This window comes from Ceratotherium simum, chromosome 20 (genome assembly GCF_057802395.1).
Source record: "Ceratotherium simum simum isolate JZ-2026a chromosome 20, ASM5780239v1, whole genome shotgun sequence".
In the NCBI taxonomy this organism is placed as follows: Eukaryota; Metazoa; Chordata; class Mammalia; order Perissodactyla; family Rhinocerotidae; genus Ceratotherium; species Ceratotherium simum.
This window is the reverse complement of record NC_141919.1, coordinates 37,228,516-37,255,074: the sequence shown is the minus strand read 5'-3', so window position 1 is coordinate 37,255,074 and position 26,559 is coordinate 37,228,516. Positions and strand designations below refer to the sequence as shown.

Below are 26,559 nucleotides of genomic sequence, written 5' to 3'. Positions count from 1 at the left end.
TGTTGCCCTTTCTAATGGAGTCAGATAATTTTCATAAAATTTCTACAATTTTTTAAAGTCTTAGTTCTCTCTCCTCTTCTACCTGTGTCATTTCTCAGTTTCTATCTTCAAGCTCACTATTCTCTTTTCCATATGATCTGCTCTATTTCCAATGCTTTCTAATGCATTCTTCATCTCATTTATTGAGTTCTTCAGTTCCAGAATTTTCATTTAGTTCTTTTGTAAAGTTTCAGTCTCTTTGGTAAAGTATTCCTTCTGTTCATTGATTTTATTCCTGAGCTCAATGAACTGCCTTTCTGAGTGTTCTTGTAGCTTGCTGAGTTTCTTCATGTCGGCTATTTTGAATTCTTCATCAGTTAGATCACAATCTTTCATGACTTTATGTTTGCTTTCTAGAAAGTTGTTTTCTTTCTGTAATGCCATGGTACCATGGCTTTTTGTGGTGCTTGCTGAGTTACTCCTCTGCCGGAGCGTTTGCTGTAGAAAACATGCTTTTTATTTTGGTATAGCTTTGTTTTGACTCAAACTTCTCAACTGCTTAGAGACTAGAAGCCTTTAGTTTTTCAGTGGGTGGCGCTATAGTGCTAGTTTTTGGTTTCTCTTACCTGAGCTGCCTCTGGCTATATCTGAGGATCTGCACTGTTCCACCCTGCACGTACTCTATTTGTAGTGTTGCCAGTACTCTCAGTTGTGGCTCTCTGTGCTTCTGGGGGTCACAGATGCCTTGCTGTTGCTGGCTTTGCTACACAGGGATGGCTGGTGCTTCAGCCACATCCAGGATCACCTGGGTCAGAAGCTCCACCTCTGTGGTTTGTGGAGGGAGAAAGTGGGGAGGGAGCCTGGTACTTGGGGCACCATCACAGCTGTTGCCTGTTACCTTGTGGTCACAGGCGTCACTGCGACTGCAATGCAGGAATCCTCTGTGCACCTCTGCTGCTGCTACCAGGCTCCAAGCCAAGGCCAGGGGCCTGAGATCACGGGGCTCTTCCTGTTACTGCTCTGCTTCCTGTGGCCACATGTGCTGCCCCAGCTGACTGGCTGGAGGCAAAATTGTGCCTCTGCTGCTTCCCATGGAGCTCTCTGGGGCTAGGGTGGCTGGCTCAGCCACTGTGCTGGTGATCCAGGATCCTGGGCTCTGGGTCTGCTGTTCCCCCATTTAGCCTCCTCTATGTGCTCCAATTCACCCACCTTTGCATGTACCACTGTGTGTATCTTTCTGGTGTTCTGGTGTGTTGTGCAATGTAGCCTTTGTTGGGTTATGGATATTTTACTTGCATAGATTGAAGGGAAGAGACAAAAAGATCCTCTCATGCCACCATGATGATGACATCTCTATTTTTCTTTTGATAGTAATTACAGTGTTTTCATCCCATGGAAAAATATTTTTAATTTTTTATGTACTTAAGGAATCTTTTCCTTTCTCATTTTTGAATTTAGTGTGACACTTTAAAAAGCATTCTCCACAAGAAATATATATAGATACATAAATGCACTTTCAAACTGTGATTTTTTTCTGCTACTTTTAAGTTTTCATTTTCAAGTTTTAAATGTTTTATCCATTTGTAATCATTTAGAAAATTATTACATAAAATTCTACTCAGTTGTCCCACCACCCTCTATTAAATAGTCCATCTTTTCCCCACTGATTTCATATGTGCTTAGGTCAGTTTCTGGACTTTCTATTCTGTTCCATCTCTCTTTTCATTAGTGAAGCTTTCTATTTTAACTAGTGAGGCTTATAATAAATGTTAACATTTGGTAGGGCTACATCCCTCTTATTATCCTTTTCAGATTTTTCTTGATAATTCTTGCTTGTTTGGTTTTCCATATAAACTTCAGATTGAGCTTGTCTACATGCTCTCTCCCAATAAAAATCTTACTGGTAATTTTACTTGAATCATGATAATTTTATTTGGATCATGTTAGCATTTTAGGATGTTGAGTCTTCCTAATCAAAGCCCATGGTATTCCCTTCCGGTTGTTTAAGTCTTTTTTTTTTTTTTTTATAATTTTATTTTATTTACTTTTCCCCCAAAGCCCCAGTAGATAGTTGTATGTCATAGCTGCATATCCCTCCAGTTGCTGTATGTGGGACGTGGCCTCAGCATGGCCGGAGAAGCGGTGCGTCGGTGCGCGCCCGGGATCCGAACCTGGGCCGCCAGCAGCGGAGCGTGTGCACTTCACCACCAAGCCATGGGGCCGGCCCTGTTTAAGTCTTTATTTCTGTTTCTGAGGATAAATTTCCTCTTTAGAAATCTAGTTTATTCTTGGGCATTTTATTTTATTTTTTTTTTGCTGCGTCTAATACTGATTGTTTCTTGTATATATAAAGACTGTTGATATAGATTTAGCTTACTGAAATATCTGTTATAGGAGTTTTTCAGCTGACTCACTATTTTCTAGGAATTAGATCTGAAAATACTGATAATTTTATCTCTTATTTTCCAATTTTTATACCTTTAATTTCTCTCTTTTCTTATTGTATTGGTTATTAAGATCCTCCTGAACAATATGAAATAGTAATATTGATGGACATACTTGACTGATTTTAGTGGGAGTTCTTCTACTTCCTAGGAAAATACTATGTCAGCTTTTGAGTTAAGGGCCATATTTTAATATATTAAGAAATGTATTTTAATATATTAATAATATACAGTTTAATATAGTTAACTATCTATTCATTTTATTTTTATTTCTTATAAAAATGGATACCAAACTGTCTTAAATCCATTCTATCATCCATATAAATTATCATATGATTTTTCATCATAAATCTACTAATAGAATCATTAATAGTTTTCTTAGTAACAAATTGTTCTTGCATTTCTCCACTTGGTGTGGTATATTATTTTTTGATGTGCTGGTGAATTCTATTTGCTCATATTTTATCTAGGATTTCTGCACTTACATGAGACTGACTCATTTTAATTTTGTGCAATCTTCCAAAAAAATTTGGAAGGTATCTTTCTCTTTCCATGTTCTATAGTAGTTTTAATGAGATTGAATTTATCCGCTCTTTACTGATGTGGTAGCACTTGTCTAATCTGTCCTACTATTTATTGCAGGGGATGGTATCTTTTTGACAATTTCTTTTAATTTTCTATTTGTTCTGGAGGGAGTTTTGGTACATTATATTTTCCTAGAAAATTATCCATTTCATCCAGGCTTTCAAATTTATTTGCATAGAGTTGAGCTATGCAGTCTGACGTGCTTTTTTTTTCTGTCTATGGTTATTATCACTAATCATGTGTTATTATTGATATAGTTGTGCTGTCTCTTTTTCTTAATTAGGTAAGCTAAAAGTTCATCTATTTTATTGCTTTTTCCTTTTTTTTTTTTTTTTCCATAAAACAACTTTTTGGGGCTGGCCTGGTGGTGTAGTGGTTAAGTTTGTGTGCTCTGCTCTAGCGGCCCAGGGTTCACAGGTTCGATCCCAGGCACAAACCTGCACCACTTATCAAGCCATGATGTGGCAGGTGTCTGACATATAAAGTAGAGAAAGATGGGCACGGATGTTAGCCCAGGGCCAATCTTCCTAAGCAAAAAAAGAGGAGGATTGGCAACAGATGTTAGATCAAGGCTAATCTTCCTCACCAAAAAAAACAAGAAAACCCCAAAAACAACTCTTTGGTCCAGGACCAGACGGCTTCCGTGGAGAATTCTACCAAACATTCAAAGAAGATTTAATACCTATCCTTCTCAAACTATTCCAAAAAATTGAGGGAGACGGAACACTACTTAACACATTCTATGAGGCCAACATCTCTCTGATCCCAAAGCCAGATAAGGACAACACAAAGTAGGAAAATTACAGGCCAATATCACTAATAAACATAGATGAAAAAATCCTCAACAAAATATTGGCAAACTGAATACAGCAATACATTAAAAGGATCATACACCATGATCAAGTGGGATTTATACCAGGGACACAGGGATGGCTCAACATCTGCAAATCAATCAATGTGACACACCACATTAACAGATGAGGAATAAAAACCACATGATCATCTCCAGAGACACAGAGAAAGCATTTGACAAGATCCAACATCCATTTATGATAAAAATTCTCAATAAAATGGGTATAGAAGGAAAGTATCTCAACATAATAAAGGCCATATATGAGAAACCAACAGCAAACATCACACTCAACGAGGAAAAACTGAAAGCCACCCCTTTGAGAACAGGAAAAAGACAAGGGTGCCCACTCTCGCCACTCTTATTCAACATAGTTCTGCAGGTTTTGGTCAGAGCAATTAGGCAAGAAAAAGAAATAAAAGGAATCCAAACAGGCAATGAAGAAGTGAAACTCTTACTGTTTGCAGACGACATGATTTTATATACAGAAAACTCTATAAAGAGTCCATTGGAAAACTATTAGAAATAATCAACAACTACAGCACAGTTAGTTGCAGGGTACAAAATCAACTTACACAAGTCAGTTGCATTTCTATACTCTAATAACAAACTAACATAAAGAGAACTCAAGAATACAATCCCATTTACAATCACAAAAAAAAGAATAAAATATCTAGGAATAAATTTAATCAAGGAGGTGAAAGACCTATACAATGAAAACCATAAGACATTATTGAAAGAAATCAAAGAAGACATAAAGAAATGGAAAGATATTCCATGCACATGGATTGGAAGAATAAACATGGTTAAAATGTCCATACTACCTAAAGCAATCTACAGATTCAATGCAATCCCAATCAGAATCCCAACTTCTTCATGCAAATAGAATAAAGAATCCTAAAATTCATATGGGGCAACAACTGACCCCAAATAGCTAAAGCAATCCTGAGAAAAAAGAACAAAGCTGGAGGCATCACAATCCCTGACTTAAAAATGTACTACAAAGCTACAGTAATCAAGACAGCATGGTACTAGTACAAAAACAGACACACACATCAATGGAACAGAATTGAAAGCCCAGAAATAAAATCACACATCTATGGACAGCTAATCTTTGACAAAGGAGCTAAGAACATACAATGGAGAAAGGAAAGTCTCTTCAATAAATGGTGCTGGGAAAACTGGACAGCCACATTCGAAAGAATGAAAGTAGACCATTATCTTTTGCCATACACAAAAATTAACTCAAAATGGATCAAAGACTTGAAGGTAAGACCCAAAACCATGAAACTCCTAGAAGAAAAGATAGGCAGTACACTCTTTGACATCGGTCTTAGAAGGATCTTTTCAAATACCATGTCTACTTGGACAAGGGAAACAAAAGAAAAAATAAACAAGTGGGACTTCATCAGACTAAAGAGCTTCTGCAAGGCAAAGGAAACCGGGAACAAAATGAAAACACAACTCACCAACTGGAAGAAAATATTTGCAAATCATATGTCCAACAAGGGCTTAAGCTCCAAAATATATAAAGAACTCATACAACTCAACAACAACAAAACAAACAATCCGATCAAAAAGTGGGCAGAGCATATGAACAGACATTTTTCTAAAGAAGATATACAGATGGCCAATAGGCACATGAAAAGATGTTCAACATCACTAATCATCAGGGAAATGCAAATCAAAATTACACTAAGATATCACCTTACACCAGCTAGAGCGGCTGTAATCACCAAGACAAAAAATAACAAATGTTGGAGAGGACGTGGAAAAAAGGGAACCCTCGTACACTGCTGGTGGCAATGCAAACTGGGTGGAGCCACTACGGAAAACAGTATGAAGATTTCTTAAAAAATTAAAAATCGAAATACCATACGACCCAGCTATCCCACTACTGGGTATTTATCCAAAGAACTTGAAATCAACAATTCAAAGAGACTTATGCACCCCTATGTTCATTGCAGCATTATTCACTATAACCAAGAAGTGGAAGCAATCCAAGTGCCCATTGACTGATGATTGGATAAAGAAAATGTGGTATATATATATATATATACAAAATGCAAGGGCCGGCCCCGTGGCTTAGCGGTTAAGTGCGCGCGCTCTGATGCTGGCGGCCCGGGTTCGGATCCCGGGAGCGCCCCGAGGCACCACTTCTCCGTCCAACGCGAGGCCGAGTCCCACGTACAGCAACTAGAAGGATGTGAACCTATGACGTACAACTATCTACTGGGGCTTTGGGGGGAAAAACTGAATAAATAAAATCTTAAAAAAAAAACAAAAACAAAAACAAAACAAAACAAAATGCAATACTACTCAACCATAAAAAAAGACAAAATTGTCCCATGTTGGATGGACCTGGAGGGTATTATGTTAAGCGAAATAAGCCAGACAGAGACAAACACCATATGAGTTCACTCATATGAAGAAGATGAACTAATACACAGACAAAGAGAACAGTTTAGTGGTTACCAGAGGGGAAGGGGTTAGGGTGGGCACAAGGGGTGAAGGGGCACATTTATATAGCGACTGACAAATAATAGTGTACAACTGAAATTTCACAATGTTATAACTACTATGACCTCAATAAAACAAAGAAAAAACACCCCCCAACAACTCTTTGTTTTCATTTATTAATTTAAAATTTGTAATTAATTAAATTTTATTTCAATCTTTAGATTCTAGTTATTTAATTCTTGAACTGAATGTTTATTTTCATTTCTTATTCTTTATTAATGTGAACATATAAGGCTACATATTTTTTTTTTGAGCATTGCTCTAGCTGTATCTCATGGGTTCTGATAATTCTAGAATGTTATTCTTTTAGAGATATTCTGCAATTTGCTCACATTCTCTTCCTAACCCAAGAACTTTTTTGTTTTAAATATTTAGGTGGTAGTGACCTCTGTTTTCTGGTTTTATAATTAATTCTAGTTTATTGCATTATTCTCAAAGATGTTATATATACTATTTCTACTTTTCAGAATTAATTGAGGTTTTCTTTGTAGTGTGTCTTGGGTTAGATTACCTGGAAACAGACTCTGAGATGGAGATTTGTGTGCAGTAGGTCTGTAGGAGAGTACACTTAGAAACAACCCCTATAGGAAACTGTGGGAAGCAGAACTGGGCAGAGGGAAATGTTGAACTGCCCTGCAGTTCCAACAGAGGCCTCATGCCATCTCATAAGGAGCTCTGGAGCTGAGACAGCCATTAAGAACATTCATGATTCATGGGAAGAGGTCAAAATATCAACATTAACAGGAGTTTGGAAGAAGTTGATTCCAACCCTCATGGATGACTTTGAGGGGTTCATGATTTCAGCGGAAGAAGTAACTGCAGATGCGGTAGAAACAGCAAGAGAACTGGAATTAGAAGTGGAGCCTGAAGATGTGACTGAATTGCTGCAATCTCGTGATCACTTTAACGGACGAGGAGTTGCTTCATATAGATGATCAAAAAAAAGTGATTTCTTGAGATGGAATCTACTCCTGGTGAAGATGCTAAGAAGACTGTTGAAATGACAACAAAGGATTTACAGAATCCTTTGGATTTAGAATATTACACAAACTTAGTTGATAAAGCAGCAGCAGGGTTTGAGAAGATTGATTCCAATTTTGAAAGAAGTTCTACTGTGGGTAAAACGCTGTCAAAACAGCATCGCATGCTACAGAGAAATTGTTCATGAAAGGAAGAGTCCATCAATGCAGCAAACTTCATTGTTGTCTTAAGAAAACGCCACAACCACCCCAGTCTTCAGCAACCATCACCCTGATCAGTCAGAAGCCATCAACATCGAGTCAAGACCCTCCACCTGCAAAAAGACTATGACTTGCTGAAGGCTCAGGTGATGGTTAGCATTTTTTAGCATAAAGTATTTTTTAATTAAGGTATGTACATTTTTTTTTAGATATAATGCTATTGCACACTTAATAGACTCCAATATAGTATAAATATAACTTGTATATGCACTGGGAAACCAAAATGTTTGTGTGACTAGCTTTATTGCAATATTTGCTTTATTGCAATGGTCTGGAACCAAACCCACAATATCTCTAAGATATGCCTGTGTTAGAAACTTCTAGAACTTTTCCCTAGATCTTGCACCACCAACAATGGACAAAAATTTTCCATTCTCCACATTCTTTCCAACATTTGGTGGTTTACGTGTCTTTTCTTGAATTTACTTCTAAGAATTTTTGTGGGTTTTTTTGATGCTATTGTAAGGTGAAAGTTTTAAATTTTATTTTCCAATTGTTCACTGCTAATATATTAAAAAAATTTTATTTTTATACTTTGACCTTATATCTCAAGAAATGGCTAAACTTTCTAGTTAATACTAGTAATTATTTTATAACTTTAGGATTTTCTATGTAAAGAATCATGTGTCATCAAAGAAATGTAAATTAAAACCACAATATCACCTCACACCCATTAGGGTGGCTACTACCAAAAAAACAGAAAATAACAAGTGTTGGTGAGGATGTGGAGAAATTGAAACACTTGCACACTGTTGGTGGGATTGTCAAATGGTGCAACTGCTATGGAAAACAGTATGGAGGTATCTCCAAAAGTCGAAAAGAGAACTACTATATGAACCAGCAATTCCACTTCTGGGTATGTCCAAAAGAACTGAAAGCAGGGTCTCGAAGAGACATGGCACACTCATATTCACAGCAGCATTATTCACAATAGCCAAGAGGTGGAAGCAACTCAAATGTCCATTGATGGGTAAATGGATAAACAAAATACGGTATAATTTACATACAGTGGAATATTAATCAGCTTTTTTTTTTTTTGAGGAAGATTGGTCCTGAGCTAACATGTTGCCAATCTTCCTCTTTTCTTCTTTTTTCTCCCCAAAGTCGCCAGTACACAGTTGTATATCCTAGTTGTACGGTTTTCTAGTTCTTCTATGTGGGACACTGCCTCAGCATGGCTTGATGAGCAGTGAGTAGGTCTGCACCCAGGATCTGAACTGGCAAACCCTGGGCCGCTGAAGCAGAGTGTGTGAACTTAACCACTGTCCCACCAGGCTGGTCCCTTCTCAGCTTTAAAAAGGAAATCCCAGGGCCGGCCCGGTGGCGTAGTGGTAGAGTTCGCATGCTCTGCTTTGGCAGCCTGGGATTCGGATCCCAGCGCGGACCTACACACCACTTATCAGGCCATGCTGTGGCAGGCGTCCCACATATAAAGTAGAGGAAGATGGGCACAGATGTTAGCCCGGGGCCAAACTTCCTTAGCAAAAAGAGGAGGACTGGCAACAAATGTTAGCTCAGGGATAATCTTCCTCACCAAAAAAATAAATAAATAAATAAAAAGGAAATCCTGTCACATGCTACAAAGTGGATGAACCTTGAGGATATAAGGCTTGAGGAAATAAGCCAGTCACAAAAAGACAAATACTGTATAATTCCACTTATATGATGTATCTAAAGTAGCCACATTCATAGAAACAGAAATTGAATGGTGGTTACCAGAGGCTGAGGGGCGGGGGAAAAGGAGTGTTGTTGGATAATGGATATACAGTTTCAGATTTGCAAGACAAAAAAGTTCTGGAAGTCTATTTCACAACAATGTGAATATACTCAACACTACTGAACTGTACACTAAAAACAATTAAGATGGTAAATTTTTTTTTTTTTAAAGGAGACTGGTGTCTTTTTTTTTTTTAATAATTTTTATTTATTTATTTTTTTCCCCCAAAGCCCCAGTAGATAGTTGTATGTCATAGTTGCACATCCTTCTAGTTGCTGTATGTGGGATGCGGCCTCAGCATGGCCGGAGAAGCAGTGTGTCAGCGCACACCTGGGATCCGAACCTGGTCTGCCAGCAGCAGAGTGCGCGCACTTAACCGCTAAGCCATGGGGCCGGCCCAAGATGGTAAATTTTATGTTACGTGTTTTCTACTACAATAAAAAAAATCATGTCATCTGCAAACAGAAACAGAGTATTATTCCTTATCAATCTTTATATCTTTTTTCACCTTTTTTCTTGAGGTATTGCACTGGAATGTTGAATAGAAGTGGTGAGTGAACAACTTTGCCTTGCTCCTAGTCTTAAGGAGAAAGTGTTTTTGCAGACACTTTTTAATAGATTAAGCAAGTTCCTTTCTACACTGAATTGTCTGGGTTTTGTTGATGTTACCATAAATGGGTATTGAATTTTGTCAAATGATTTTAGGGGGATAGTTTTTGAAATTCCCTTTTATTCTATGAGTAGAGTGTATTACATTGATTGATTTTTTTAACTGTTGAATCAATCTTTCATTCCTAGGACAATATCAACTTATTCATGAAGTAAAATCCTTGTCATATAATGTTGGATTCAATTTATGATATGTAGTTGAGGATTTTTGCATCTATGTTCATGGTGAAATGTTGGCCTGTAATTCTTTTTTTTTTGTAATGTCTTTGTCAGGTTTTGGTTTCAGGGCTATGCTGGCCACACAAAATGAGTTGGGAAGTTTTCTCTTCTTCCATTTTCTGAAAAAGTTTCTGAAAAAGTTTCTGTAAGATGGTGTTATATTTTTCCTCAAATGTTTCATAGAATTGATCAGTGAAACCATCTGGATCTGGAAAGAGTGCATGTGTTTTTGTGTGCGATTTGTAATGTTTGCCTATTTCTATGATGTAAATACTTGCACCATGATTGACTTTAAGCAACCAACACGAACGTGGAGTTGAGAAGAGATACATAAAATTGGTTTTCACAAGCTGGTATGAGCTAGCTCCAGGATATCATATTTTTTATTATTTTATTTTTTAAGATTTTGGATCACTATGTTTTAGGTGCATCTTTTTCTCAATCTCATAGTCTCTCTTTTTTCTTTTTTTAAAAAAATATATTTCAACTTCTTTACATATATCGTGATTATTGGTATGTTTGGATCATCCTATCTTTTTTATCTACATGTTTCTTATTTACTGTTTCCTTCCTTCCTCCCTCCCTCCCTTTCTTCCTTCTTGCTGGCTTGTGTGAAATTGATGGAGCTTTCTTTATTCTTTTTCATTTCCTCTAATTTTTTGAAAATTAAATACTCTGTTTATACTCTCGTAGTCACCTTTAAACCTTTTGAACATATATTTAATATGATGTTTTCAATCAATATCTAGAGTTCCTAATCCTCCAGATGTTCCAACAAAGCAAAAAAGAAACTTAACTCTTCCAACCAACCCACTCCTCCCACTTCTAGTACTGTAATCATTAAAGTCAATAATTATTTAGATTTAACTGTAGGTTTTATTAGCTTCCTTGTTTTCTATTGTTTCATATGTTCTAAAGATTGACAGGGTCTTATTCAGGCAGATAGACCTGAAGAAGGGAAGATAAGCTATTTGAATACACGGAGGAAGAGGGCAAAGACCTTGAGAGAGAAGATGGCTTGCAGTATTCAAGAAACAGCAAGAAAGTGAGTATGGCTAAAAAGAAGCACAAGAAAGTGAAGTCACAGAAATAATGACAAGACTGATCATGGAAGCCTTGTAGGGCAGTGAAGACTTTTCATTTTATTATGTAATGAGGAGTCATGAGACAGTTTTGAGCAAGGAAGTGACAGGATATGTTTTCTGTTTTAAAAGGATAATTCTGACCACTGTATGGAGAAAAGACTGTCTGGAACAAGAGCTGAAGAGGGAGACTAGCCAGGAGAGGAATGCAGAGGTACAAGCAAGAGATGATGATAACCTGGACCAGGACAGTAGCAATGGTGAGGTGCAGTGGAAATCTGGATCTATTTTCAAACAATAGCAGAGAGGATTTGATGAAGAATTAGAAATGCAAGGTGAGAAAAAGAGAAGAGACAAGGATGACTCCAGGTTTGGGGACTTACCATCTGGATGACTGGTGAAAAAACAAATCCGGAGACAGAGAACACTGTAAGGGAAGCAAGGGTGGGAGAAGTACAGATTCTGACGGGTGGTAGGCTTGGTAACGAGAAAAAGGAAATTTTCTTCAGGCTGCTTCCGTTTTCTCAATGAAATAAGGAGCTGAGATTGAGGAGCTAAGGAGCGGGTAGATGCTGGAGGTTTGGGAAGATAGGAGAAAGGACTGCTTAAGAAACTCAGAGGCTGAATGCACTGGGAAAATATAACAGGCTTATCACATAGTGATGAAGTTTCACCTGAAGTTCTTGGTTATTAATTTAAATTAAGACCAATTGGCATGGTTGTGTTTTTCTTTAGACACACTCAGCTGCTTGGGTCCAGGTGGAAAGTGGGTAGAGATTCAAAATAAACTAGGCTTGGATTTTTTCCATATGACTATGACAGAGCGACAGATGAGGAGACTGAGGATATATGTAAAAAGTGACCATGATAGAACATGGAATCCTTACTGCATGAGGGGAAGGGAGGGCATAATGAGAAGGAGGGTGGTAATAATTTGTGAAAAAGTGGTAAGGCCAATGAATTTCAAGTTATAATCATGTCAAAGAATTGTTGGAGTATGAGTACAAGAGGAAATAGTGGTAAGATAATAAGATGCTAGAAGTGGAGATTTTTGAAGTCACTGCAGTTATTGGTAAGGACAAGGCCAAGAGTAATGTTTCCTAACGGGGACACTTTCGGTATTTTGGAGACGACAGTTTTCCCCCATGTGGGACGAAACTTCACAGTGTAGGATGTTTAGCATCCCTGGATCCTGGGCATTGAATGTCAGTAGCATCTCCCAGTCAATATGACAATCCAAAGCCCTCATACACATTTCCATATGCTCCCTAAGGTGGGTGATAATTCCTTAGTTAAGAACTGTGGATCAGGGGTATGAACATGAGACTAATCACTGCAATTGAAGATGCTCAAGAATTGAGAGGCCAGGGTGTTGGATGACCTGCATAGATATGAGGTCACCCAACATCATAATAGAATCGTGTTGGAGAGAAAGACTGTGAGCCAGGTGAAAAGCTATATGACTAACCTTCAACAAGGAGGTACAAAGGGATTTGGATGGGTGATTATATGTTCCAAGAGGCTTCTGAGATCTATTTCAATAATTCTTAATCTTAAGCATCCCAAAAGAAATTTCTAAATAGTGTTGAATAATACTGAGATTCCAGGATCCACCCCCAAGCACCACTGAAGTGCCATTAAAAAGAGGTACCTAAATTAAGTAGAATCAACCAACATTAGGTAGCTTCCATAATGGGCAGTGCTGTTACTAAACAATGTACCCTGTACACTTTCATTTAAAATGCCTTTATTAAAAATTCTCATCACAAGAAAAAAAACTTTGTAACAATGTGTGGGTGATGGATGTTAACGAGATACTATGGTGATCATTTCACAATATATACATATATTGAATCATTATATTGCACACCTAAAACTAATATAATGTTATATGTGAATTACATCTCAATTTTAAAAAATGTTATAATTTTAAATTATAGTATTTGGTAGGAAAAAAAGGGAAAATATTGGATAGATGTAGATGTTTACTCATTTAAAAGCAGTAATCCTATATAAATATTCATATTATCAATATTGTTTCAATCCTTTTACTTCTGCCAACTGCAGACATCCAAATTCAAAATGCTTTGAATTGCCATTCAAGAAATAGGATATATGTAGTTTTTAGCAATGTTGCCATTAGCTGGCTAACAGCAGCATAGGTGTATTTGGGGGAAAAAATGCCTTTATTATTAGAAAATGTTATGTTATTTGGTTGAAATATACTTTATGACGTTTGAATATTCCTCTCCCCTTCCAAATTATACCTTTCAGATACATAGTAGAGTCTCCATTGCACTAAGTTCATTGAAATGTTTTACCTTCCACCCACATATCCAAGTTAAGTTCTTGTTTTTATATGATCATACTTGCCTTATGTTCATATGCTGGGTCTCAGCTTTACTTTTCTCTCTCTCTCTCTTTTTTATTTTTTAAACAAATCAGCCTGTTTTCAGCTCTGGGTGCTACTTCCACCTGGCTTTTATCTTTACTTCCCTTCTATCCATTACAAAATTGCCTTCTCTTACCAGTTCAAAATCTGCTCGGTTCCTCTCTAAGCCAACTTTAAAACTCCAAAACGGTGCAAAACTCTCTAAATACTCCAATGCTAAAAAACATTAGAAGCTTAAAAAAGTTTCACTCTATTTGCATCAGTTTAATAATGGTCCTTGGCTATCACTTATTTTCAAAGTAAAAACAATGTATGGCACAAAATAAGCATTCAATAAATGTTAACTGAATGTCTAAAAATTTGTCAGCCTTCTTACAATTCTTGAAGTATAATGGGCTAGGAATTGTTCCTGAGTACATTTTCAAAATAAGAATACTTTCTTGGATTATATCTCAACTTAAAGCCATTATACTTTTCAATTATTATAATATAACTTATTGTAACTAGCCAGCAATACTGTTAGGGAGAAAGACAGTAAGCTATTTCATTCTAGTCTTATTAGATCTAGTTTTCCAGTCTTTATCAATGAGTCTTTGTCTGTGTTAGCTAACTACAAATAATTTTGAGTTTCACTGAATCATTTTGAACGGATTAGACTTTTTTCAGTAAGATTAGATTACTGTGATGATAACTGGCTACTCAAATAATCTGGAGTCACCCCTACCATCATAGTTTCTTGGAAAAGTAATGTATTTTTTTAATAGCTTTTTAAACAGCTTTATTAAGATATAATTTACATACTTTAAAGTTCACTTACTTAAGTAATATATTTTTATTAAGAACTTTTCTCTAAAAACAGCTGTCATTTACCTTTCTTATACAATGACAGGATGGAAAGAGTTAATTCAAATTGGATTGTATTATAAAACTGTTTAAAAATCATAATTAAGAACTGACATCACCAAAATGGCAGAGTAGCTGACCCAGCCTCCATCCTCCAACAAAGATCAACCATTACACAGCTACCCATGAACAAAAATAGCTCTGGTCGAGCTCAGGAGTCCACTTAAGAACTTCAGCAACACAGTGGAACAAAAAACCTGAGAATAACCACTCACAAAGGTAAGAAGCACAGCTGCATTTTGCCTGCATCATCCCATCCCCCACACCGGCACTGCTCACACCAAGAAGGAACTCCCCGGTTTGAAAGAGTTCCCCTTGCTAGGAAAGGGAGAGTGGGGTGAGCAGCCAGCTTCCCCAGCCTTTTGGGGCATGTGAAGGACCCACTTCAGTGTCACTCCACCCAGAGACTGGCAAAGCTGAGCTGTATAGAAATGGCTTGGAACAAGGAAGAATGACTGCGGCTACCAATATCAGCCACAAAGCGAGAGCAACCATGGTTCACAGTGGCCTGCTCTGTAGAGGATCCCAACAGCTTTCACTGCTGAAGAAACCAATGACCAGATAGCTGCCAAGGACCCCTACAGATTTCATCACTGCATCTTCCCCCCTGCAGGTTTTCACCTTTGCAGATGCCAGCCACCTGAGTCCCTCTTTGCTCCCCATCCCCCACTGGGCCCTGCAACCTGCACTGCAAGCCAGCCTGGCCTCTGCAGCTGCACAAGTGCAAGATGCCAGCCTAGACTCCTGCAGTTGATCCCCACTGCTGTGTGTGCGCTTGGAGCTAACTCCATCAGCTGTGCACCTGCACACCACTGGCCTGATTCCTGTCACTGGCCTCCAGTGACACACAACTGCCCGTGGTGAGACCCTGTAGTGACGGGACTGCATGCTGACAGTGTAGGCCCCCACAGCTGTTTCTGGGCCCCAATCTGGCCCTGTCTCCTTTCACTGGCCTGCATCACTGGGCTCACTTGCAGCTGGCACGGTGCACTTGCATGCCACTGGCCTGACTCCCACTACTGGCCTCTACTGCCATGTGAGATCCTACATTAAGCAAAAAGAAAGATCTCAAATAAACAGTCTAACTTTACACCTCAAGTAAACAGAAAACGAAGAACAAACTGAGCCCAAAGTTGGTAGAATGAAGGAAATAAAAAAACAGAGTGGAAAAAAATGAGAGATAAAAAAAAGATAATAGAAAAGATCAACGAAACTAAGAGCTGGTTTTTTCAACAGATAAACAAAATAGATAAACTTTTATCTAGACTTAACAAGAAAAAAGGAGAGAGGACTCAAGGTAATGAAATTAGAAATGAAAGAGACGACATTACAGCTGATACTACAGAAATACAAAGGATCATAAGAGGCTACTATGAACAATTATATGCCAATAAATGGGACAACCTAGAAGGAATGGATAAATTCCTAGAACACACAACCTACTAAGACTGAATCATGAAGAAACAGAAAATCTGAAAAGACCAATAATGAGTAAAGAGATTGAATCAGCATCAAAAACTTCCCAACAAAGAAAAGCCCAGGACTTGATGGCTTCACAGGTGAATTCTGCCAAACATTTAAAGAAAAATTGAAGTCAATCCTTCTCAAACTCTTCCAAAAGAATTGAAGAAGAGAGAACACTGCCAAGCATTTTATGAGGCCAGCATTACCCTGATACCAAAGCCAGATAAGGATACTACAAGAAAAGACAACTACAGGCCAATATCCCTGATGAATATAGATGCAAAAATTCTGAACAAAATACTAGCAAACCAAATTCAACAATACATTAAAAGGATTATATGCCATGATCAACTGGGATTTATCCCTGGGATGCAAGGATCAACATATGTAAATCAATAAATGTGATATATTACATTAACAGAATGCAGGATAAAAATCATATGATCATCTCAATAGATGAAGAAAAAGCACTGGACAAAATTCAACACCTTTTCATGATAAAAACTCTCATCAAAATGGGTCTAGAAGAAACATATCTCAACGTAATAAAGACCATATATGATAAGCCCACAGCTAACATCATACTTAGTGGTGAAAGGTTGAAAGCTTTCCCTCTAAGATCAGAAACAAGACAAGGGTGCTCACTCTTACCACTCCCAGTCAACATTGTACTAGAGGTCCTAACTAGAGCAATTAGGCAAGAAAAATAAATAAAAGGCATCCAAATCAGAAAAAAAGAAGTAAAATTGCCTCTGTCTGCTCATGACATGATCTTATATACAGAAAATCCTACAGACTCCACCAAAAAAACTATTAGAATTAACCAACGAATTTAGTAAAGTTGCAGGATACAAAATCAACAAACAAAAATTAGTTGTGTTTCTATACACTAATGACAAAGCATCTGAAAAAGAAATAAAAGAAAACAACCCTATTTACAATAGCAACCAAAACAATAAAATATTCAGAATAAACTTAACCAAGGAAGTGAAAGATCTCTGCACTGAGAACTGTAAGACACTGATGAAAGAAATTCAAAACACACGAATAAATGGAAAGATATCCCATGCTCGTTGATCAGAAGAATTAATATTGTTAAAATGTCCATACTACCTAAAACCATCTATAAATTCAATGCAATCCTTATCAAAATTCTAATGGCATTTTTCACAGAAATAGAAAAAACAATTCTAAAATTTGTATGGAACCACAAAAGACCCTGGAAGAGCCAAAGCAATCTTGAGAAAGAACAAAGCTGGAGGCACTGCACTTCCTGACTTCAAACTATATACAGCTCATACAAGTCAACAGCAAAACCCCAAATAATCCAATTTAAAAATAGGCAAAGGACCCGAATAGACATTTTTCCAAAGAACACATACAAATGGCCAACAAGTACATGAAAAGGTGCTGAACCTCATTAATCATGAGAGAAATGCAAATCAAAACCATGATGAGATATCACCTCACATCTGTTAGAATGGCTATTACCAAAAAGACAAGAGATAACAAATGCTGGTGAGGATGTGGAAAAAAGGGAAGACTTGTGCATTGCTGGTGGGAATGTAAATTGGTATAGCCACTATGGAAAATAGTACAGAGGTTCCTCAAAAAATTAAAAATAGAACTACCATATGATCCAGCAATTCCACTTCTGGGTATATATCCATAAGAAATGACATCAGTATCTCAAAGAGATGTCTGCACTCGCATGTTCATTGCAGCATTATTAACAACAGCCAAGACGTGGAAACAACCTGAGTGTCCATTGATGGATGAATGGACAAAGAAAATGTGGTATATATATACAATGGAATATTATTCAGCCATAAAAAGGAAGGAAATCTTGCCATTTGCAACAACATGGACGGACCTTGAAGGCATTATGCTAAGTGCAATAAGTCAGATAGAGAAAGGCAAATACTTTATGATCTCATGTATATGTGGAATCTAAAAAAGCCAAACTCATAGAAGCAGAGAGTAGACCAGTGGTTTCCAGGGGCTGAAGGGTGGGGGAAAAGAGATGTTGATTAAAGGGTACAAACCTCCAGTGATAAGAGGAATCCAGGGATCTAATGTATAGCATAGTGATTACAGTTAACAATACTATATTGTACACTTGAAAGTTGCTATGAGATAGACTTTAAATGTCCTCACCATAACAACAACAATAAAATGGTAATTATGTGAGGTGAAGGATGTGTTAACTAACCTTATTGTGGTAGACATTTCATAATATATACATGTATCAAATCATCACATTGTACACCTTACACTTATACACTGTTATTATGTCAATTATATCTCAATAAAGTTGGAAAAAAGAACAGAAAAAATCATAATTAAGAGAGTAGATCAGTGTCAAAGTATTAACAATCATACATATAAAAATAAAATTATAACGCTCCACAAATGTTCTCACTAAGGAAGCCAGAAATTTATATGCCCAAAACATCTTACTAAATCTTGCCAAAGCAAGTACATACTGATAATTAAATGATTTAAGCTTCCAGCTAAATGTCGTTCTTTGGCTGGTATTTATTTTATAGCTAACAAAAAACATTGAGAAGACGGAATTTGGCATATGACTCTCACATACAAACACATTAACAAGCCTATATCAGGGCTCAATCAAACCGAGCAAATACTTCTAGAAATTTCCCTTGTGTGTTTTATTCAGTTATTAGGAGAATTCAGCGCCTCAGCTCTGCCACATATATCCAGCCCAGATGCTCAAAGCACTTGATTTCACCCCAGGGCAAAATTCTATATTCAAGACTAGATCTAGAACAGATGGCCACTCCACCTCTTCTATAATCTTGTTGTGCCCTATGAATAAATGAAAAGACTAAAGGGAACAGAGATTCCACAACAGGGCCAGAACAAACATTATTACTATTAATACTACTACTAATATTTATTAAGTAGTTTTGTGTACATGATACTCTAATAAGCTTAGCACAGAATGAGTCCTGGTGATCATAATGTTCCCCATGTAGGAACTACGTACATTCTTCAACAGTGCTCGTTACAGAACGTGCATAGCTCTTGCCTTCACAGAGTTTTCAATCTGAGCAGTGACTAGGTGTCCAGTTCCATTCATGAAGCAGATATAAAATCAATTCCTCCAGAATTTAATGAGCCCTATTATGTGCTACTACTTTAGGAATAATGAATGACAATGTCCCTGCCTTCAAATTGGCTATAATCTACCTGAAACAAAAGAAAAATACAAGAGTTTATGGTTGTATGGTAATTTAAATGGTACATACAATAAATATTCATGAGATAAATAAGAGCTATACAACTACTATTACTACCACTAGCACTACCACTACTACTACTAGCTGACACTTAGATAGCACTTCCAGTATATTGGGCAATGTTTTGACCTCTATCAACGTGACTTATTTAAAACCTCGCCTCAAGTATGTTCCATTGATACTCATTCTATAGATGGGGAAACTGAGGCACAGAGGCTTAAGTCACTTGCCTGAGATAACATAACTAGCAAGTGCAGAGTAGGGCTCTTTCCTCTTAACCACAGAGCTGAAGAAAGGATTCAGGAAAGAGGAAGGCACTGAGCTAAATCTGAAGGATTTAGAGCAAAGAGCAAAGAGGGAAGGGCATATCAAGTGAGAGAACTTGAGTAAAGGCAGGACTGAACACAATGTGGGCAAAAGTTGGTGAGTAGTGGGAAAGAAGGTTAGATTCCAAGCAGGATAGGGTCAAATTATAGAAGGTCTTAAATTTTTAAAAAAATGGAAGCTTTGATCCAAGGTAGGAGGATTCAGGATGTCACTGATGGTATGTTGCCTCAGATGGTGGCTCCTGAGCATTTCTGCCTAGTTCTAGGGTCATCTGTGCGAGGAAGACAAGGATGATAGTAACCTCATTCCCCAGACCTAAATATCCAGTCTTTGCCAATGCTTCTGGTTTTGACATTAATTTGCTGGTGGCCCTTTATTTAGAGAAATAGATTAAGCAGCAGAAGTAGTGCCAGGATCAACTACACATTGGCCCTAAAACACAATTAAGAAAAACAAATGTCAAATTACCATGAGAAGTCATGAGTGGTATGGGGTGCTATTAAATCCCAGACTGACATATATTTTGTTATTTAATTCAATTCACAAAAACACTTTAAGGCAGTGTTTTTAAAACTATATTATGCATAATAATCACATAGCTAACTTGATAAATGCAGATTATTGGGTGGTACCCCAACTGAGATTTTGATGGAATAAATTCGGGCCCAAATTGTACATTTTTATTTAAATGCAATAGAATCAGCTGATTCTAATGCAGGCAATAGAAATACCACACTGAAACAAAGTGGAAAATTTTAGTACTCTCAAAGAGTACTAAAAATAGTTTATCCATATCTGTTATCTTTCCCTATTATAGAATCTTTAATATACTACTCAAATTAAAAAGCCATGAAACCACAGCAATCCTGAATTTATCTATTAAAACATTTAATATATCATTGTTGGTAAAAAATATGAAGAATCAATATGTCACTTGTGAACAACCAGAGATTAGATACTCACTTTATCATTAAATATCATTTACATCCTTGGACATAAATAAAAAGTTTTTTTTCTTCTTTTTTGTGAGGAAGATCAGCCCTGTGCTAACATCTGCCAATCCTCTTCTTTTTTTGCTGAGGAAGACTGGCCCTGGGCTAACCTCCGTGCCCATCTTCTTCCACTCTATATGGGATGCCGCCACAGCATGGCTTGCCAAGCAGTGCGTTGGTGCGCGCCCAGGATCCGAACCGACGAATCCCAGACTGCCGCAGTGGAGCGTGCGCACTTAACCGCTCGTGCCACCGGGCCGGCCCCAAAAGTTTGTTTTTTAAAAGGAAACTTTTGCTAAACTACTTTATGTGAAGAAGGACACCCATTACATTATCATGAAGGGCATGAAACTTCATCAACTCTATAATAATCAGATATCTAGTAACAAAATTCATTTTTCTATTTTAAAAACTTCTGGTTATCAATTCTTCTTTTTAAAAAGAACACAAAGAATATTTCAAGAAAAACAATAATTAGCATTTTGAATAAATCTTATAATTATATATTTCATATTTTATATCTTGGCTAAAAATGCAATAAACAAAACCCTAAGCTGAATATAAAACAAGAAAACAAAGGTTTATGAAGCTCAAAGTCACAATAAAAACAGTTCTACATCATGAGTAAAATAATGACAATATTCAATGAGAGCACTTACCATAAGTTAAACAGTGAGACTATTCAACAAGCATTTGGAAGAAATGACATTTTAAATCTGGAAAAGGTAAATTACGTTTACTAAAATTAATACTCTGCAATCACTTAGGGTCCTCTGAGGCAAGCATTATTGGTTTGACTTTACACCAGTTGAAACCTTTGTTGAAAGAGATAAATTTTATGCTATTCATTTTATAGATATTTTTAAAATGAGAAGACTCCAAAGGTAAATGATTTCCAAAGAAACAAAGTGAGGGATTTGTTCTAAATGGGGTACTACTAACACTGGCATATAATGTTGTAAGCTCCTATTTTTAGGGGAATGAAGAATATGGCATTACACATAAGATCCAGTTATTTGCCATCTTATATTCAATCTATAAGCCCAGGAATGTTATTTCTTATGAATAAGATCAATACACAAGGGGATAAGGAAATTTAAAAATATCCTACTCTATGTTGAGCAGAGGACCTTCCTTACTAGGGGCTTAAGAGACGCTAAACTACTGACTGATCTAGAGAAAAACCAAAAAAAAGAAACAAAGGAACTAATTTGAGGACGCTAGCATATTAATATTTATAAAATAATATACTTTAAAATATATACATGTGTGCTAAGTCTAATTGAGTGGTTCAAATTATAGTGGCGTTATTTGGGAAAGGAGACAGTAAGTGGTGATGTTATTTTACTCCAGAGGACATTTAAACTTGCATTTTATAAAGAGGCCGTAAGTTGAAAATATTTTATATATTTAAGCACACTTCTACTGCTATGATATGCCAGTTTTTAATAATACATGCCATCTGAAGGAAAAAGTAACATGAGGAACTTAATCTCATCAGAGATTGGTCGAAAAAAAGAACATTGCCGGCCGGCCCCACGGCTTAGCGGTTAAGTGCCCGTGCTCCGCTACTGGTGGCCCAGGTTCGGATACTGGGCGCATACCGACACACCGCTTCTCCGGCCATGCTGAGGCCGCGTCCCACATACAGCAACTAGAAGGATGTACAACTATGACATACAACTATCTACTGGGGCTTTGGGGGGACAAAAAAAAAAGGAGGAGGATTGGCAATAGATGTTAGCTCAGAGCCGGTCTTCCTCACCAAAAAAAAAAAAAAAAAAATCATTGCGATTTTGAGAGTAAAGGGAGAAAGTAAACAGTTACTCTACCACTGCAATCAAAACTGTTTTTCTTATTTTTAAAGGCCAAAAGGACTATCATTAAACTTTCACATTCCTAATGGAAATTTAATTTCATTAGTGATCATTATCGCATGCCGACTCTTTGCAAGGCACTAATGGTACACGTTGTGGAGGCAGAGATTAATAAAGTCAAGGCCCTTGACTTTAAGGAACTCATAATCTATCTAGTGGCGATGGATTCATTTGCTAACTATAATACAAGGCAGAATAAATGGCACTAAACAGAGGTGTAAACAACTCACAGTGGGATTAAAATGGGTGGAGCAACCACCAGATTCTTGGAGGCTGTGCCTGGTATCTCTGAAACCAGAGCTGCTCCTTCTCGGTTTTTCCAGAAAGGTTAAGGAAGGAATACTGCCTGTCTGTATGGGGCAGAAGGACAGACCAGAGGTCTAAAAGCTCTCTAGAAACACTTTCAAATAAAGCACCTGTTTTAGCCCTATGTCTGCCCCTCTCCATCACCCTCAGCTTTGGTGGTGCCTTGTGCAGCCAATTCCTCAGCCTTTCTGGGGTTTTTCAGCTGTCAGATAATTTCTAGATAGTACTCCCTTTGTGGGCACTTCTGTTTGTCTTCCTTTTGTTCTGCTAAATCATCTATCATTCCTCCATCCATTCCATGTCTTGATGGGTTGTGGCTTGGGGTTCAGATATCTCCTAGGTTTAATGAACATGGAACAAGTTTCTGGTTGCTTTTCTTGCTTAGATGATTTTCAAATGGAGAATAGAGTGGAAATGACTTAATTCTTTCCTCTTAAAACCAGCCTTGATGATGTGATTACTACAATTTCATAACTAAATTGACATTAAGAAACAGAATATTAATAATAGCATGGAAAATTTTAAACAAGCTATAAAAACAAATCTTTTATAGAGAAATTTTGAAGGATGTGGCAAGTAGGGGAGAAGATGCTTTGTGGTTTAGGGAAGCAGAAAGAAACTTCAAAGTATTCCCCAAATCATCTGAAGTAGGCCACTGCCTACTCTGCTTGACGTAAAGTACAAGTTAGTAAAGCACGAATAATCCAAACCTTCACAAATATGGTGAACTCTTCCACTTTCTCATTGGCTAAGAGCAACTTCTTCTGCGCACCTTCTAGGGCCTGCTCACTTTGCAACGCTAATCCTTGAAGATGCTTAGATGCTGCTGTTTCAATTTCTGCCATGGCAGATTCAGTCTCATTTATTTTCGATGCTAGGAGATTCAGCTTGAGATCCTGCAAAAAACCAGTAATCACACACACAAAAATATTTCCTGGGGCAGGCCCTGTGGTGGAGCGGTTAAGTGCGTGCGCTCTGCTGCTGATGGCCCGGGTTCGGATCCCGGGCGCGCACCGCCGCACCACTGGTGAGGCCATATATTCTCATACATTTATCATCAAAATTGGTTTATGCTTTTTAAAAATTATAAACCATTAAAGACAAGGAAGCTATTTTAGACCAAAAGATCTCAAATATTAAATGGAAATATTTAGTTTATAAGTTTAGATGGCCCTAAAAATTTATATCCACTTGTGCCAATTCTTAACAACAGTTTTCATTTATAAGAAATTATCAAGACACAAAATCTGTTTCTCTGATACAGTATTACCTTTAATGTTAAATTTTTAGTGTTTCAAGCAGAGACATAAATGTTCTTTGCAGGATCTGAAACATTTAAGTAGCTCATAATAGTTTTGGGGAGAAAAAAATGACAACTTTAAAAATGAAAAAGACATTGTTATATTCCATCTCTAAGCTAAAATGTCCTAAAAGCATACCTTTTTTTCTAATTCCTCTTTAGTTTTCTGATACATCTGTTCATACTGTGACTTCTCTTTTACAGCAACACTAAGTCTTTGCTTTAGTGAATCAATTGATACCTTCTTGTTGGAGCACTCCTCGGTTAATGTTTTCACCTACAGCAAAAGCATAAAGGTAATTATTATTGGTAAAGGCATTCTAGTGGTACACTGTATTTGTTTCAACAGAAACCAAATGAACGCATGAATAAGTCTCATTTCACTTATTTTCTCACAAATGATATCAAATATAATAAGATTAGTAGAACTCATATTATGAATGAGACTAACAATCCTTAATCAATAGCATACCAAAAATCACACAAAAAAGTATGAATACTGATACGTTTAGTCTTCCACCTAATAACACAATCTTAATTTTAACTACATTTCCTTTAATTACTAACCTAAACTTTCTTAAGCAGAAGATGCTTGTTTTTGATTCTTAAACAAGCCAAGTTATAGATAACTTTGAGTTGTAGTCTCCAGTATAACATGTACTTTTTAGGGCAAAATTAAGTAGTAATACAACATATTTATTATACATTTAAAAGAATAACAAAGGAAATAGTTTTTCTTTTTCTGTTTAGTGCCACTAAAGATATGTAATTACTTATACAAAGACTCTAAGACTATATCTGAAATGATTATTGAAGTTAAAAAATGAGCAAAATTTAAAGGATAACATTGAAAAAAATCTATAGGAAGCAATTATAATTTATGTGGGTGTGTGGTGGAAAAAGAGAAAGAAAATCCATATGCATTTGTCTTGCTTATGTAAAATTTTCTCTCTCAAATCCATTTGAGCTAACACATACTTACATTTTTATTTCCAACAAGGAAGGTAAGGGAGATGTTTTCTCTGGAGTGGATAACATTTAGTGAATGCCAAAGCACGAGCTGCCTTATGAGTTGTGCAAATAGCGCCCCCTTTTTTTTTTAAACAAAAAGTATCTCTTAGTCAGCAAATTGCTGATTTCTACTTTGGGGTTAGATGTTACACAACTATTTTAAATACAGCTCTCTTCCTAAGTCACTGAAGTAAGTGTATACAAAGAAAAAGTACACTTAAAAAACTGTGGTAAGTATACATTGTAAAGAACTTCTGATAGTGTTTGGTTATCACTTATTTAATTTAAAAATATATGCTTGATTCTATCATTATAAACTGCAATTTTAAATTTAAAAAAATGCTGAATAAAATGTAATTATGTGTCCCAGAAATATTAAAGATTTTTAAAATTAAACTTGATTATCTTCTCATAGTATGTTCACATATAAAGAGAATGTGTGGCTATATTATATATAAGATTTTGAAGGCTTGAATTTTAAAACTAATAACATACTTTCAGAGCAAATAATGTAATTATGTAATAATATACATATATTCTATGAATACTTTCTATAAATTTATTAAGATTGAATATTTGAATTAAGAAGGTAAATACAAAGGGATGTGATTTTTTTAATGCCAGCGAACATAAAAGTCAATACCTTTTTTTCAAGATTTTCTAACATTTCATTAATACTCTCATTACTTTCCAAATTTACTTTCTGTCGAAATTTCAAGTCCTCTATCAAATGTCTTTTCATGGTTACATCCCTCTCCATTCGAGACATCCTTGAAAGGGAAAAAGACATTTTATCAAGAGTGATAAAAAATAACAATAATGATATCTTATATATTATCCAATTTTATACATACCTTTAATTTTTAAATGCTACCTGATATTAGTGAAATTGCAAATTAATAAAATAATTGCATGAGATAAAATATTGCTCTATTGATATTTTGAGAACTTGTAAAATCTATAATCCTGTTGTGCCTTGGTAACTATAGTGTTATATACATATGCATTAAAACATAAAAAAATAGAACTGAGAAAGATTAATAAAATATATGAAAACTTAAAATTATTATATTTAAATTACCTTCTCGTATTACTAAGAAAAATCCAAGTGATATTTAGAGATCATCAAAAAACATAACACTGATAAAAAACAATTCTGTACTTTAATAAACAAATATAAAATCTTATATTATCATGTAATGACACTAAAATTAGGCATGATATCGTCTAATTTAATGTCACTTACAACTGAACTGACATTTCAGTTTAGTTTGAGTTACTACCATATTAGGTGTAGATGCAGTGACAACCACTGTCACTATTACTTCTATAACAACAAGAGCTAACATTTACCAAGTGCTTACTATGTGCCAGTCACTGTTATAAGAGCTTTACGTGCACTAACTCATTTAATCCTC

The 26,559-nt window shown here is 36.4% G+C and overlaps 1 protein-coding gene across 9 annotated transcripts in view; it reads right to left on the bottom strand.

The window, feature by feature from the left end:
* CNTLN (centlein) overlaps positions 1-26,559 on the bottom strand; it is a 325,461-nt gene that overhangs the window by 22,315 nt on the left and 276,587 nt on the right. For 8 of the 9 annotated variants that reach the window (XM_087444645.1, XM_087444650.1, XM_087444651.1 and 5 more), the window contains 3 exons: positions 25,785-25,911; positions 24,270-24,407; positions 23,541-23,726 (listed from right to left, as the gene is read on the bottom strand). In XM_087444645.1, coding sequence (XP_087300771.1) covers positions 23,541-23,726; positions 24,270-24,407; positions 25,785-25,911 — 451 coding nt within the window. Of the gene's footprint in view, positions 1-22,754; positions 22,875-23,540; positions 23,727-24,269; positions 24,408-25,784; positions 25,912-26,559 lie in introns of all 9 variants that reach the window. The other variant, XM_087444653.1, reaches the window with a different exon arrangement.